Below are 14373 nucleotides of genomic sequence, written 5' to 3'. Positions count from 1 at the left end.
TTAGGCTTGGTTTTGTTTCAAATTTGTGAAAGGAGTGGTAAAACCCAAAAACCTTACAATCAACCAAAGCAAAACTGAAGGCCTAAATGTGAAGTGCGAAACGAGTCAACTGAGAGGGACATCTTTCAGATCGAAGAGATGGCTGGGGGCAAAAGGAACATGCATATATCACCTCATAAAGATTGTTTTAAGGCTTCCAAAGTTTGCTGAAAAAGTAAGAAGAAGAAATGCCAGTGGAAGAAGGATAGGGGATGTGCATGCCTGTCTGACATTGTCTTCCAGTTTTATTCAACTGCTGCTGCTACTGTGGACAAGAAGGTGCGTGAACTTAATGACAGTTGATAACAGGACCTCAAAAGCGATAGGTATTATTTTATTTTTTTAGGAGTTTGTCATGACGTCATCTTGACATTAGATTTTATTTTATTGTGTCTGGTTTTGTGAGTCTGGTGAGGTGTACGGTTTGGAGTTTTTCTGGGAGGTTGGGTTTTTGAGATTGTTGGTAGTTTTCTGTTTGTTTGCTGTTGCTTGGTTTCCAGGATTTTTTTGTTTTAAATACATATTTAATAGTTCACAGCAGAAGTACAGACTTCAGTGGCTTAAAAGTGTTAAAAAATAAGAACTAAAACCGCAATCAATTATGATGAGAAGGTGGGTATAAACAAGACAACATAAACCCTCAAGTCACTATGCAAACTAAGTAAATTACTTCTGTCCTACATTTATTTAACATAAAATTTCATTTGGTAGTTTTAAATTCAATTCTATCTATTACCCCTTGAAGTGGGATACATCACAGTAACACCAGATCGAGCTTTTTTTATTTATTCTACAACTAATAATAAACTGTGTGTCTTTACACTGAAGTTTGCAGGAACACGTGCTACAGTGCCCTCGAGTAACAATATTAGGGTGCTTGTAACCTCGAAGAATGTAGAGAACTAGAGGCAGAAAAGAAGTGAAGGTAAATTTCTACAGCTTTTTTGCAAATAACACAGAAAACAGTAATAAGATCCTTTTATGTACCACCCTCCTGAAAAGCACACTGTCTTCCTGTACCACTCCCCTTATTAGTGGATTAAAACTCAACATAAGGGTTAGGCTGAAATGAAAATATCTTTAAAAATCCCAAGTACTTTAAAAACATAGAAGTCAACTGCAACAAAATAAAACTATCATGCAATGTTTGGAAAACTTTACTTCCAGACTTTTTTTTTTTTTTAACACTATTTTGTACCTTTGTTTTTCTGTTCAAAAAAGCCTAAGTGAAAGCTGTATGTTCTTTCTTTCTACTGACATCTTCTCCAAATGCTAAAGCAAAGGAAATCCTAGTGGAGGAGATTAAAGTCATTCAGCACTATAGGTACCCCAGGGCTGAGAAATAAAATGTGTTTAGGTGATCTATTACTGTTTCTGGCCAATCCAGATCAAGATCCAAGGATGTCAACTGACACTTCATGTCATGTATCAAAGATAATGATTCAGGTAAAGCAGATTTTAGCTTCATAGTGATGATTATACATAAAAAAAACCCCAAACATCCAGAGATTCAGTGAATCTTAAGCACCCTGAACTAAACTCACTTTCCATATCAAAAGTGCAAACATCGTTCTTTCTACATCAGAAATAAGGTCTCCTTCAGAAATAAATTACTGATTGCTCTCTCTGGAATTTCAGTATCAAGCATCCTTATATGACCTGGTTTAAACAGGATGGCAAATGAACAACAATTTTTTAGATACAAATCCTTTGTCATGACTTGACAGTCACTCCAATTTCTATTTCAAAGTAAAAAGAAGAAACTAGGACTAAGAAGTACTGATCCATATACCAGCTTTTTAATTTTTTACAATAACTATCCGTCACTGCCTTATCTTTGTTTTGTCGGGTTTTTTTTCAATTTTTCTTATGTGGGATCATAAACTCTGCATTGAAATGAAATTTTAGCATGTTAATTTACCAGTATATCCAAGTTGATTTTATTGTAACATCTAGTCATGTCAGCTTTAATTGATGCTGTTGGAGGATGAGAAGACATTCAATGTGCTCACTGAACAACATGTTGTAATTTGTCATTAGCACAAAATGGGGAACTGGTGACTTAATTATGCAGAAGATGGAAGAGGCAGCTGAAGGATCTCAGAATTCTCATTCATTAGTGCCTACTAACTGGGCAACAGTATTAGCAATGATGAGAATTCTTTGAGAAGGTCTCAAGTGCAATCAGTCTGAAAGAAAGAAGGTAATGCAGGGTAAAATTAGACAAGATTAGAAAAACTAAACTGACTGAGGTGTAAGCTACCAGCACCTTGAGTCAATTAAGATCCAAGTTCCACTATCCTGTCAGTGGAAGTAGGAGTTAGAAGTAAAATAACAGGCAGTAACTGCCCGTTGCAGTCGACCGAGCAGAGAAGGAGCATATGTCAATAGCGTTGTCAGGAATTCATCACAAGCAATAATACAAGTCATGCAATTGCTAGAGATTTTCCCTGTGAAATTCCAACCACTAGAGTTCATCAACAACAAAAAACAAAATCACAGATTTATTTGTGTTTAAATAAGTGAAACAGCTACATCGCTACAAAGTTTCAGAGTGATGGAGCAAACCCACCAGAACCACAGTGAAATTGAGTAACATTTTCATTGATACACTACAATGCTTACACACTCCTAAAGAAGCGTATAAATACATCTATCTCAAATATGGCTATGTTAATGCTATCTTACAATCGGGTACAATAGTTAGGGTTTACAGTAGTTTAGATGTCGAGTAACTTTCACTTTTTCAAAGACAAATGTTTCTTTCTTTGTTTAGGGTTTTTTCCCATTTATTTGTTGAAAATTTGGGAAACACTGCTGTTTTCCTGTTCTACAGCTGTAGAATGCTTCCACTTAAACAGCAATGTTTTCCACACAAGGCAATTAAGGAAAGTGAGCTGACTTGTCCTCTGAAAGACTTTGTTCTCCTCTCCACTCACCATACACAGCTGCGGGACATACGGACACTGTCTTAACATAAATGCAGCCCTGAATTAATAAACTTCTCAGTTCGTGACACATCTAGACAACAGATTCTGTGTGTATAGAAAGCTATTGCAGGCACACAGGCATGCGAGACAAAAGATGGGACAGACTGAGTCATTGCCATCTTGACTTCTCACAGAATCAGTCATATTAGGATGTTCTAAAGAATCGTTCCTCCTGTCCACTCAGAAAGCAAGAACTGATTTCAAAGTCAAAAGCACTGTGAACCTCTAACTCCATACTGGTCACAAAAATCAGGCTAATAAGAAACAAAGCACACAGGTATTAGACCAATCTAGAAATCAGTGCATACATTTAATTTCTTTACAGACATACATACTTAATGAGGGTAGATCTGCAACAAGGTGCAGATACTAAAGCAGGGAGTACTCACCTTCAATGTACAGGGGCTCAACGACATCGTGATTTATCAGTTCGAAGTTCTCATGACCAATCCAGTGTTCCACATTTCTTTTCCTGCCCGTAAAGAAGTTGTCCACAACTGTAACCTCATGGCCATCCATCATTAGTTTGTCAGTAAGATGAGAACCCACAAACCCTGCTCCTCCAGTTATCTGCGTTAGGACAGTTGGTATAAATTTCTTTTTCTTTTTACAGAAACACCAGACAAAGTCTACAAACATGAAGACAGAAGAATAGTAGCTTTCAGGTTTTTGCTTACCCCAGAGGAAACAACTCCATTTCCATGCTTAAATATTTTTATCCAATATTTGCAACATTTAAAATTTCAAGAGAGATGCTTGACACATTTCGTCACTGTCGGACTAGAGGTTCAGCTAACTATTCACATCAACAAAATCTCTTCTTCAGATTACTTTTTCCCTTTTTTCCTGAAAATTGAATTGTGCCCTTTTATGTGACAGCAAAGTCTAAAAAGATGCAAAAACGCAAGAGCAGAATTCACTGCGATTCTCATTTCTCATATAAGAGACAACAAAACGCCAGGTTATTTTTGCTGAAGAATTATAGTATCAGAAATGTCAAAACCAGCTTTTGCCTGGTTTTAGTGGAAGAGATGATAGGTGTTCGAAGTACTACGGATTCTTTCATCTTCATAGTAGGAAGGAAGGATGCGTATTGTTTAATGAGAACAAGTTCTTGAAGTTCTCATTTGAAGCATTTGCTAAAACCAAAATAATTCTGAAATTATTCCTTTTGTGTTTTAATGTATACATAGCCCACATCCTATCATCCTGTTTCCAGCCTTGCATATCATTAGTCCTGACATCCACCATTTCCCTGTCTTGGAACTTTATGATGTTTTACTGCAAAGAAATAAGCAGAAATAAAATACTTTAGGACTTGTACTCTTGTTCCATTGCAGATGTAGAAGCAAGGAAGTTATTTTTTCCCTTTCTGCACCTCAGTCTTTAACAGTAAACAAACAAAACACTAACTCAGTATCAAAGCAGTCAACGCAGCAATTATTAAAACTGCAAGTTGTGTGACACATCCAGACAGACATCTATGGAAGCAATTCTTCTCCCTGCACTTCATAAGTTGTTTTCAAGAACACACACAGATATGACACATCACCACTCACAAAGAATGAAGAGAATTGTAAAATCCCTGTATGGCATCAGCTACACTAGATGACTACGTGATCATATTCACATTTTGAAAATGATTCAACTGTTAATCTCCATTCTTCAGCTGCATAAAACTAACCAAACAACAAAAAGACATTGTGAAATCATCAAGCAGGAATCTAATGAATGGATGTTGGGCTGCAATGACTGAAGTGCTGTGTGGAAAAGGATGTAGATGCCTGAAGTTCTTTCTTTTTGTGCTAGTCAAAGTCTGAGCATTTATCCTGCAAACTACCCCCCATCCACGATTGAAAAAGGCCAGACTATAAAATAATGTATTAAAAAAAAACAACAAATGAAAAACAAATTAACAACAGCAATCAAAAAGAAACAGGAAAGACAAAGGCAAATAGAAAGCTAACAAAAACTGTAAGGCACAAAAGACAACTACATGTTCTCTTCTGTACAAACTTGAATGTCCACTTCCTATATTCTCACACTTGTTTTTCTTCTTAAAAAATTCAGGGCCCTCAGTGTGTAAAAGACATTTTAAGTACCAGTTAATAAAATAATAATTCAATTGGTCTATCTAGTATTCTTTTGGGTTTATCAGGACTTCCTTGTGGCATATTCAATAAGTGATTAAGTTGTGATTCATCCTTAACAAATCTGAAGGAGAAAGAGGATTTAGAAGAAGTCCTCTTTGAAAAAAAGAAATAAACTCAAGGCTCCCATTATCCCAGAACAGACAGAAGGAAAGAAGCGGTTTCTGGCAAAATGCTGTGAACAATGGAAGAAGGGAAGTCACTGAGTGAGAACAGGCCTCTGCCAGGTGCCACCACCTCCCAAGAAAAAAAGAATATGCATAGAAGACCTTCTCCCATGAGCTTATTCTGACTTGGAAGTGAGATGCAGCCTTGCCAAATATTTCAAGGGTTTTGTCCTTTTGTGATGACCAGGACCAAACTTTCCTGTTCATGAACAGAACTTATTCATTTAACGGATGGCCAAGGAAATCCCCTGCTGCCATTTCTATTTCCATCATTCCAGAGAAGACAAACTCAATACTTGCAATATCTTTGGTGCAGTAAAAGAAGGTGTCTTCTTCCCCATCTCTCTTTTAGGAAAAAAAACACAAACCAAGCACTGCTTACAGAACTCTTCTATGCTATATGCAAGCAATTTAAAAAAAAAAAAAAAAAAAGGAAAAAAGAGCACAAGCCAATTATGTCTGGAAAGAAGTTTCCAATTACTTTAAGACTGTAAGTAGCTTTCATGATAAATCTATGACAGCTTTTTTTAACATACTACTTCCATAAGTATTAGATACAGAATTACTTGGAAAAGGAGCTGAATTTCCCCTGGAAAAGTAAACAATTTTATATATTAATTTTATCATTACTTGAGGCTATATTAAAAAAAATATATATATAACTGAAGCTCTCTGTATAACCTTCCCACAATCACGCAAAAAACCAAGGTCAATATACTTAATTTCTAAACATGACTTCCTGCAAATCACAACGACATATTGATATACATCATCATAAACTGTACACGAATCTTTTCCACATGAGAATTGAAGCACCAGCACCTGGGGCTTAAGTAGACAGCCTTTAACAAGACACTATTAATACAAATATTTAATTACTTGGTAGTACAAATATGCTTGGTAACTTCTGCTTCTGCTGAAACACACAAATATTACTGGTAGTTTCCTCTGTGCCAGATTCAAAACACTTAATGTCCCATATGGAAATAACTACTTTTTTTTTGCTTATATGCTGTAATTAGTTTACCATAGTCTATTCAGAAAAAAACCCACACAACAGATTGGACCAATGTCAACACTATATAATATTAACAGAATTCCCTCTCTTGCATATGAAAGCCTGTGTCCTAGTCACTGCAGAGAACTGAGCAAGTAGATAAATCCCGCACAACACAATGCAGACTTCAGCTCTTTGGGATAGAAGTGCCAGAGTATACAGTCCTAGCTGAAGTGCCACCCATTCTAGCAACCATCTCCAAATAGATGCAGTATAATAAAAAATAACTGCTAGAGCTGTTGTTTGTTCAGGTCAGTGCTCTGGATACTGCATTCAGAGAAAAATCAGAATTTAGAATGGATACCAGGAAAGGATGCAGCATAAATGAAATATGAAGCAAATCATCTAGCAAAGTTCACTCGGCTTGCTGATGCTTGTTTTGACTCCTGAGAAACTTTCAAGTGTCATGCAAAGTCTATAGGAGTCCTCAATTAGCTGACTTCAGCTACTCAAAGAACATTCTTCCTGTAAGATTATGACAGCAACATTCTAACAGAATGGAACTGTCCAGGTGGGCAGGAGGCTTATGAAATCCCATGCGAGTTCTCACTGAACTAGTCCCCAATCACAACAGAGAAGTAACAACAAAGCAACTCACTGATAGTTTTGGCCTTCTCTCTCTTTAGTATTTTAAACTCTACAAAGTACTTGCACACTGAAACACTATTCATCTCCAGGTCACCAAAAACCACGTCTATTCCAACTACTTGCTATCACTGTTGAAGCAACAGACTTCATAAAAATATCCAGTATTTTGAAGATGTTAAGTTTTAAAAATTTAATATTAAGAGCTCCATAGCCTGTTTTCCATTCTCTACAAGTTTAAGCCATCTGGGAGCACAAGGTGAAAGACCCCTTGGCAATGCAGTCCTGAGGTGCTACAAGCAGAAGCTTAAACGGCAAACCAGAACCAAATCTTCAAACCAGAACCCAAATGTATTATCTATGTGTTGAATTCAAGAACATCAACACAAAGTGAAGTACTACTCTAAACTCCATGCAGCACATGACATACAAGCTTATTTACTTTATTCCTGCTCGTGTCTAATTCCACAAGACTGATCACATGCCACAATTTTTAATTTTTTTTTTAATTTCCCAAAAACAACCCCTGAGGAAATACCAACTTACCAGGATTCTTTTACGATCCTTTTCTGATAAAAATTTCACTGGTGGGTATTTCTGGGTGAAACTACAGAACATTTGAAAACAAAGAAGAAAAACCATGTAAGTTTCAGCCTTGCTTCTTTTTTCACATACCTGCTTTTGAAATTTGAAACACTACTCTGACAACCTCCCATTCTTCAAGTTCAACACGAGAAAATGCCTATGCTTTGTAAAACCCCTGTGAGAAATACTAAAATTGGTCTGTAAAAAGTGCTTTCAAAATTTCTGCCTAATGACTTTCTAGAATGAATTACTTGACTTCTATATTTTAAGAGCAGAACTGGTGGTAGGTACAACATCACAAAAGAACAAACCAACAAAACACAAGCAGCAACTGGACTTTTAAGTTTAAAAAAGCTAACAACCTTCATCAAACTTCTGGAAAAGAAATAAAGTTGCTTTGCTTTACCGCATTGATTTCAAACATGTCTCCTTAAAGCTTCAATGTGAAGTTTAGGATATAAAGTTTTAATTGTCCTTAAGAGTTTCAGAGTAATCAATGAAAGTTTACAATCAGAATGTTGGAGAAAGTCTTTTGAAGATACTTCAAATTTTTTTTTACCAGAGCGTTTATTTAGTACGAAAACTAATTTTCTTCTCAGAAATAGTGAAACTGACACACTTTTCACCATCTTCAAGGTACTTCATTTTTTTTTGCACCTTCTTTAGAGGAACTTAGTAAAAACTAAACATCCTAAAATAAATTATGTGAGATACAAATCCTAGGTGCTCTCTCAAGCTTAATATTGATTCTTAGAACCTTGGATGATTTCATGGACACGGAATGAGCTAACTTCTTTCTCCCTCTACTGGCATGCATTCTACATTCAGAAAACTCCTTCAAAGGAAGGTGAGAAAGGTGTAGACTTTAAATATTTATTTCAGTAATTAGCATTGTAGCTCAGGTCTTTCTTACCAAATTATCAGTGTGACGTTGGACAGAAATCAAACTATGGTTACTCTTCTCCTCTGGTAGGTCCACATTTTGGAGATACAATTGGATGTAGCACATAGGAGGTATGTATGCCAAGACTTCACACTGAGGGTCCATTTTCATCTATTCACAAGTAGACTCTGACTGAACTGACACTATGCCTCTTGCAGTACTGGCTCAATAGGAATTCTCCAGAGGCAAAGCAGAGATGCTTCTGTACTCATGTCAACTTTCCACCCCTGAGTGAAAGCCATTTTCAGCTTCCTGGATAAGGGAATATGGCAGCAGAATCTTCCAGTGTTATCCATACAGGAAGACTGAAATAAGAAGATACCTAGACTTGTCTTAAATCACCATGTGGGTCACTAAGGGTAAAGCTGTTTCTTTGATTTAAGCTGAGAAGCAATAGAAATAGCAGTGCATAAATATAATGCAGACATGTAGAACAGCCTTCCTGTGAGAGAAAGGCAAATCCACCACCAACAAGAGGCTTATGTAGTTTAAAAAAAGTGAAGTGTCAAATAACGCGGTAGAAGGTGAAAGTTAGTTTCCTCCATTTTTAAGACCAGTATTTTAAGCTCAAGTTATTCCAGCATGGAGTAATAATGCTGTCAGAGAGACTTCCCTACCATTTTTGCTCCTTCCATTACAACAGTACTAATTTAGATATAGCAGGCAGGAGTTAGGAACTGATCTAGCTTTCACATTCATCTTTTGGCAGCAACGTTGAGTTTATCTTGACCTAATGCTTGCTTTGATGACTTACACAGCAATAGTTTTGCTGTGCGAATTATCAAAAAAACTTTCAACCTTCAGCTTCAGTTAAACAACCTCTGGTCATGAGACCAGTATTAAGGAATTCTTGTCTATCCTGCTTCCCAAAAGCACAATGGTGCTTGCTTTCAGGTTTTATCAGCTTATGAGGTAAAAACACCACCAAACTTTACCCCAGAGAGCAAGCTTTGCAAACAGGAACAGCCTTCAGGCATCTGACATTGAGTAGTTATTTACTGTCACTTTACATAGGTATAAAATTAAAAAATATTAATTGCAACAATCCACATGCAGTTGAACCAGGAGAGATAAGTGGTCACACTATTTGAAAAAAACTCAACAACCATAAGAGCCCATATTTTTGTATGGGCCAAGGAGCCCATAAGCCCACATTCTGTGAAAGTAGAGTTCCCAGATCAGCTCATACAGAGGTAAAGAAATATTTTAGTTCTTTCTTCTCACTGCTAGACATTTGTAACAAGGTTCATCAATACACTGAAACCACTCCTCAAAATTAAAAGGGCATTTTGATGGTTCCTGGGAAAAGTTTTAACTGAATGGTTCCACCCAAAACCCCACTGCTCATTTGAAAAAAGATAATTATTTAAAAAGAGCCAAGCAGAATACTCTCACACAAAGGCCCTCTGTGAATGGCAGGAGGAAATACCTGAATTGCCAGCAACTGAAGCTGAAGATATACTGGGTTATCAATAAAGATTAAATATTTCAATTGAACCAAGACAGGATGTAAACGATTTCATCTAAACATGTAAGATTTGTTCTCTAATTTGACAGCTATAATTGGTACGGTATGACACACAGCTACTACAGGTGATGCAGCCTGCAACTGGTTTCATGTTGCCAATACATTGCCTAGTTCGATTCATGAATTTCATGCTTCTATTGAGAGATGAGCAATCAGATCACCAAAATAAATTGCATGTGGCAGGTCACTGAATCTTTCAAATCAATTAGAAAAAACAGAACTGACAACTTTTATACCAAAATACTGCAGGTGTTGAACATACCACTGGATAAGAGCAAAAGGATTCTGTGTCCCTCTCCAGAGAAATAGCACACAGCCACCTGTATGCCATTACTAACCATTCAGGCTTACTGGTACTGCTTGGCTAAGTTGACTTGGCCCTTTGTAATACAGCATTCTTGGCTAGCAGTTTGCTTGGGACATCAACAGTACCACCTCTGAAACAGTATCACCGTCAAAAGCAGCAGTGTCGTTGTCAGAGCTGATGATTCCCACTCCTATTCCAGACTTCATTTTGTGATGAAAAGCATCTGCCCATGAGAACTCTCAGATGGAAGAACTCATCTGGCAGAAAGACAACCATCATGGGGATCAAGGAAATTATTTGCAAAGGGAGACTGAAATGCCTAGTTTCCACATCCACCTTACTATCAGCACTCAAATGGTTCTGCTGGCTTTAAAGCAACGAAACGCTGCAGGACAGACACAAGCAGCCAAGCAGAAATGGATCAGGCCTGGATTTTTTTTTTTTTTAATAACTATGTCAATTTAAGGTGCTTGTGGAACTACAGCATATATTAAATATATCTGCAGCTGATCAAAAAGCTTGTCTGCTTTTCCTTAATTGCATGATCCAGTTTAATTGAACACATCACATTCCGTTATAAACCCTGAGAGTGAGTCAGTTGGGTTTATCCAAAGCACATGAACAGGCTAAGATTCACAAACAAATCACTGTACCTTAGCTGAACCATGGTACTGATCACAAGTCTGGGAAATGTGATGTAAAATATATTTTCAGTCTCTCGAAGCTGAAAACAATGTTTTAGCACACACCTAGGTTGGACTTACTAAACTGTAGTAATCTGTTCACCAGCAGGACTCAAACCAGCAAATTCCTCCACTGGATTTGACCTTTACAAAAAACTAGCACTCCCAGTTTCCTTTAGTGGGATTAATCAATCTGAATACCTTAAGCATTAATGTCGTGGAGCATTCAAGGCCCTACCCTCACTTGAATATGACAAAAATCCAAAGCAACTGAAAGCATAAGCAAAACATTTATCTCAAGCCTACAACTACAGAACTGACCACTAGAGAACAGAAACTGTGCTTTTTATCTGCTTCCCAAATTTAGCAAAAAAAGACGTACCTTTTCTCTAGATCTTTGATTTTCTCCCTTAGAGGTGCAACAGCCTAAAATAAAAGAATAATATTTAATCTCTGAAGAATAGAACAAGATCCACATCCCAAAACATGCATTTAGGAAGTCACTTGAGAGCAAAACCCATGGTAAACAGTCTCCTATGAAGAGCTTCATTGAAGACACTCCAAGAAGCTTGCATCTTAAAGCACCTTTCATGTCAAAAAGTCCTAGAACCTTTTACACCAAAAATCAAATCACCTAGTAGAGTGTGAAGTCCCTTAGTTTATCACTGAAAACAAAACACTTCAAGGCTATTATTACCATAACCTTGTTTATAAGAACATCCAATATTTTAATTCCTATTTGACAAAGTGAAGTCACAAGTGACTTGTCTGAGGTTGTCAAAGGCAACCTATATTAAGCCACAGCACAACAGGACATTCAGTAAAACCTCAAACATTTCAATGGACAGCAGAAACACAAAATTAAGAGTACACAAACACAGAAATAGAGGCATCAGCTCCAGTACAAAGGCTGTAATTCTCTCAGAACATGGTTTGTCAATTTAAAGAAACATGTTCAAAAATCTAAGATACATTTTACATCATGATTTGAGGATAACTAGGCTTTAAAAAAAGGTTAAAAGGAAATTTATTGGAAAATATAGTTCACCAACCAGGCTTCTGTTTGCTTTTTCATTGCTTTGAAAAAGATAATCACTTAAGCCAGCATCAGTTTCAGGGTCTCTATCACAGGACCAAAATTTCTAACAGTCCTGTCAATTTTCAACAAGTCCCCGAACTCTTTAAGTTTACTAAAACCTTCTCACAAAATTTACCATCTAGGGCCATAAAAAAGCTCAAAACTCTCAGAAGGTTATCACTTGAAATGGTACTATATAGCAACACATCACCAACCAGCATTAATCTGCTTTGTATAAATACTGCTGGTTAGAGCTAGACAATTCAGGAACTTAATGAACTGAAGTGGCTGCATATTCATGTTAAGAGAAAATACAGTACTGTAATTTATATTCATTAAATATCTAGCTCTGTGGAGCACCAAATAGTTCTTGAAAAAATTATTCAGATGGTTCAAGATATTGTATAACTAAAGCTTTAAAAAAAATGATCGACTTCATACCTTACAGTAACTCTGATCTACTAGCTGAATTTCATTCATTTGATCATTTTTAAGCAACTGGAATTTTCAGAATACTTGTTGTAAAGGATGAAAGAGAAAGTAATGCAAAAAGACAATTAAAACATCATCTTCCAATTGATTTTTAAGCAATTTCAGTGGGCTTCTTGCTGTGTCCAGAGGAACAACTGCTATAAATACACATGTTGGAATATAAGACCCTAGGCAGACCAGACTAGACCAGTACAGTCATACACACAAGGGGCAGGGGTATCGACCTGAAAGACTTATCTGTTAAATTATTTACTTTTATCACACTGAAAGTCTAAAAACATCTGGAGAAACATTCGTTGCACACATTCTTAATATTTCACAATGAACTGAGTTTGAAATGAAAATTCAGAGGTACCGGTGTAGAAGTTCAGAACCACTGGTGTGTTCAATTACTCATGTCTACTCCAGAAAGTGCCAAGACTTCTGCTTACAAGTGTTGGTACTGCACACCATTCCCAACCACAAACACTGGTACCTTTATTCATTAGTTAAGAACAAAGCAAAACATTTTTGGGAGGTTTCAAATTGCTAATGAAACTTAGATATGCTGGACATTTTGTGAGAGTGACAGAGGAAAAAAATGTATATATCTTTCAGTGACAAAAACAGTTCTCAGGAGGACTCTTATCACAGTCTCTGCAGCATAGGAGACAGTAGAAAAGAAGAAAACTTAAAAGAAAAAAGTTTTAGAGGGAAAAAATTAGAAGATGAGTCACAAATCTGTTTCAGAAACTCTGCTATAGTGAATAATAGTCCAAAAATTTATATACAGATGCAAACTCTATGTTTTGAATTATTTTAGTGGAATGGAGAGTAATGACATAGAACTAAATACATTCTTTCAATATGAAATGAGTGAAATGGAGTCCTCAAAACAAAACAGACTACAACTATTAGCAAACTCACCTCCTCTATTTTACTTTCCACCTTCTGGTCCCCATTTTCCTGAAGAGACCTGTTGATAAGAAAAGAAAAAACATAATCCATATCTAAGCAATGGTTGCTGCACTGCACCTGCATCATGCTTTTCCTGTTAAAAGAGTATCTTCCAAGAACGCCAAGTTTGTATTATTTCAAAGACAGAGCAAATTCCAGCAGATGGTCTAATTCTAGTTTGGCAAAAACTGAGCTAAGACCACAGGAAAGAGTAATAACAATGAAGATAACAAAAAACATTATTTCTACAGAAAACATTAACTTCATTACAGAAAAGTGTCTAATAGTTGCACTACGGTAGAAATGTTTTTGAATGTAGCTTTATTATGCCTTAGATGTCTATTTTGAAGGTCTCTGTTTATTGTATGCTACAAGTATGCCAACAAAACATTTTCCCTTAATACCACAACTGTAACTGTAATTTCAATAAAAAACAGAGAAAGGCAAATGTGTCTTACCTTTGACTGAACTTTTACAAAAACAATGAAACCTGCCCTGGTTTGACAAAACCGTATACCAAAGTTTGTCTTAAGTGACAAGTGGCAGTACTGACTTAGCACACAAATGATACTTGTTTGAAATTAAGCCAAGCTTATAATACACTGAAGGGTGAAGGACTGTGAAAATGGTACTAAGAATTTGTTTTCCTGCACAAATCTGTGTCATCTTATTTAGCATCTAAATGTTTAAAGTATCCCCATTAGCTGTGTTCATTCTTTGAGTAAACTTCTACAGGTATAGAGTGTTTAATTTTTAAATTTCACCTCTGGCATCTAGTATATGCAATTTTCCTTAAGTATGCATATTTTTTTCCAATTAAATCTTCTGAAAGG

At 36.4% G+C, this 14373-nt stretch overlaps 1 protein-coding gene across 2 annotated transcripts in view; it reads right to left on the bottom strand.

Moving 5' to 3' along the window:
• Window positions 1-14373, bottom strand: part of UXS1 (UDP-glucuronate decarboxylase 1) — a 62705-nt gene that overhangs the window by 31709 nt on the left and 16623 nt on the right. For both annotated transcript variants that reach the window (XM_051638069.1, XM_051638078.1), the window contains exons 3-6: window positions 13511-13559; window positions 11417-11460; window positions 7535-7595; window positions 3419-3599 (exon numbers count right to left, since the gene is read on the bottom strand). In XM_051638069.1, the coding sequence (XP_051494029.1) occupies window positions 3419-3599; window positions 7535-7595; window positions 11417-11460; window positions 13511-13559 (335 nt within the window). The remainder of the gene's footprint in view (window positions 1-3418; window positions 3600-7534; window positions 7596-11416; window positions 11461-13510; window positions 13560-14373) is intronic.

This window comes from Apus apus, chromosome 1 (assembly GCF_020740795.1).
Source record: "Apus apus isolate bApuApu2 chromosome 1, bApuApu2.pri.cur, whole genome shotgun sequence".
Classification (NCBI taxonomy): Eukaryota; Metazoa; Chordata; class Aves; order Apodiformes; family Apodidae; genus Apus; species Apus apus.
This window is presented reverse-complemented; position numbering and strand designations above follow the sequence as displayed.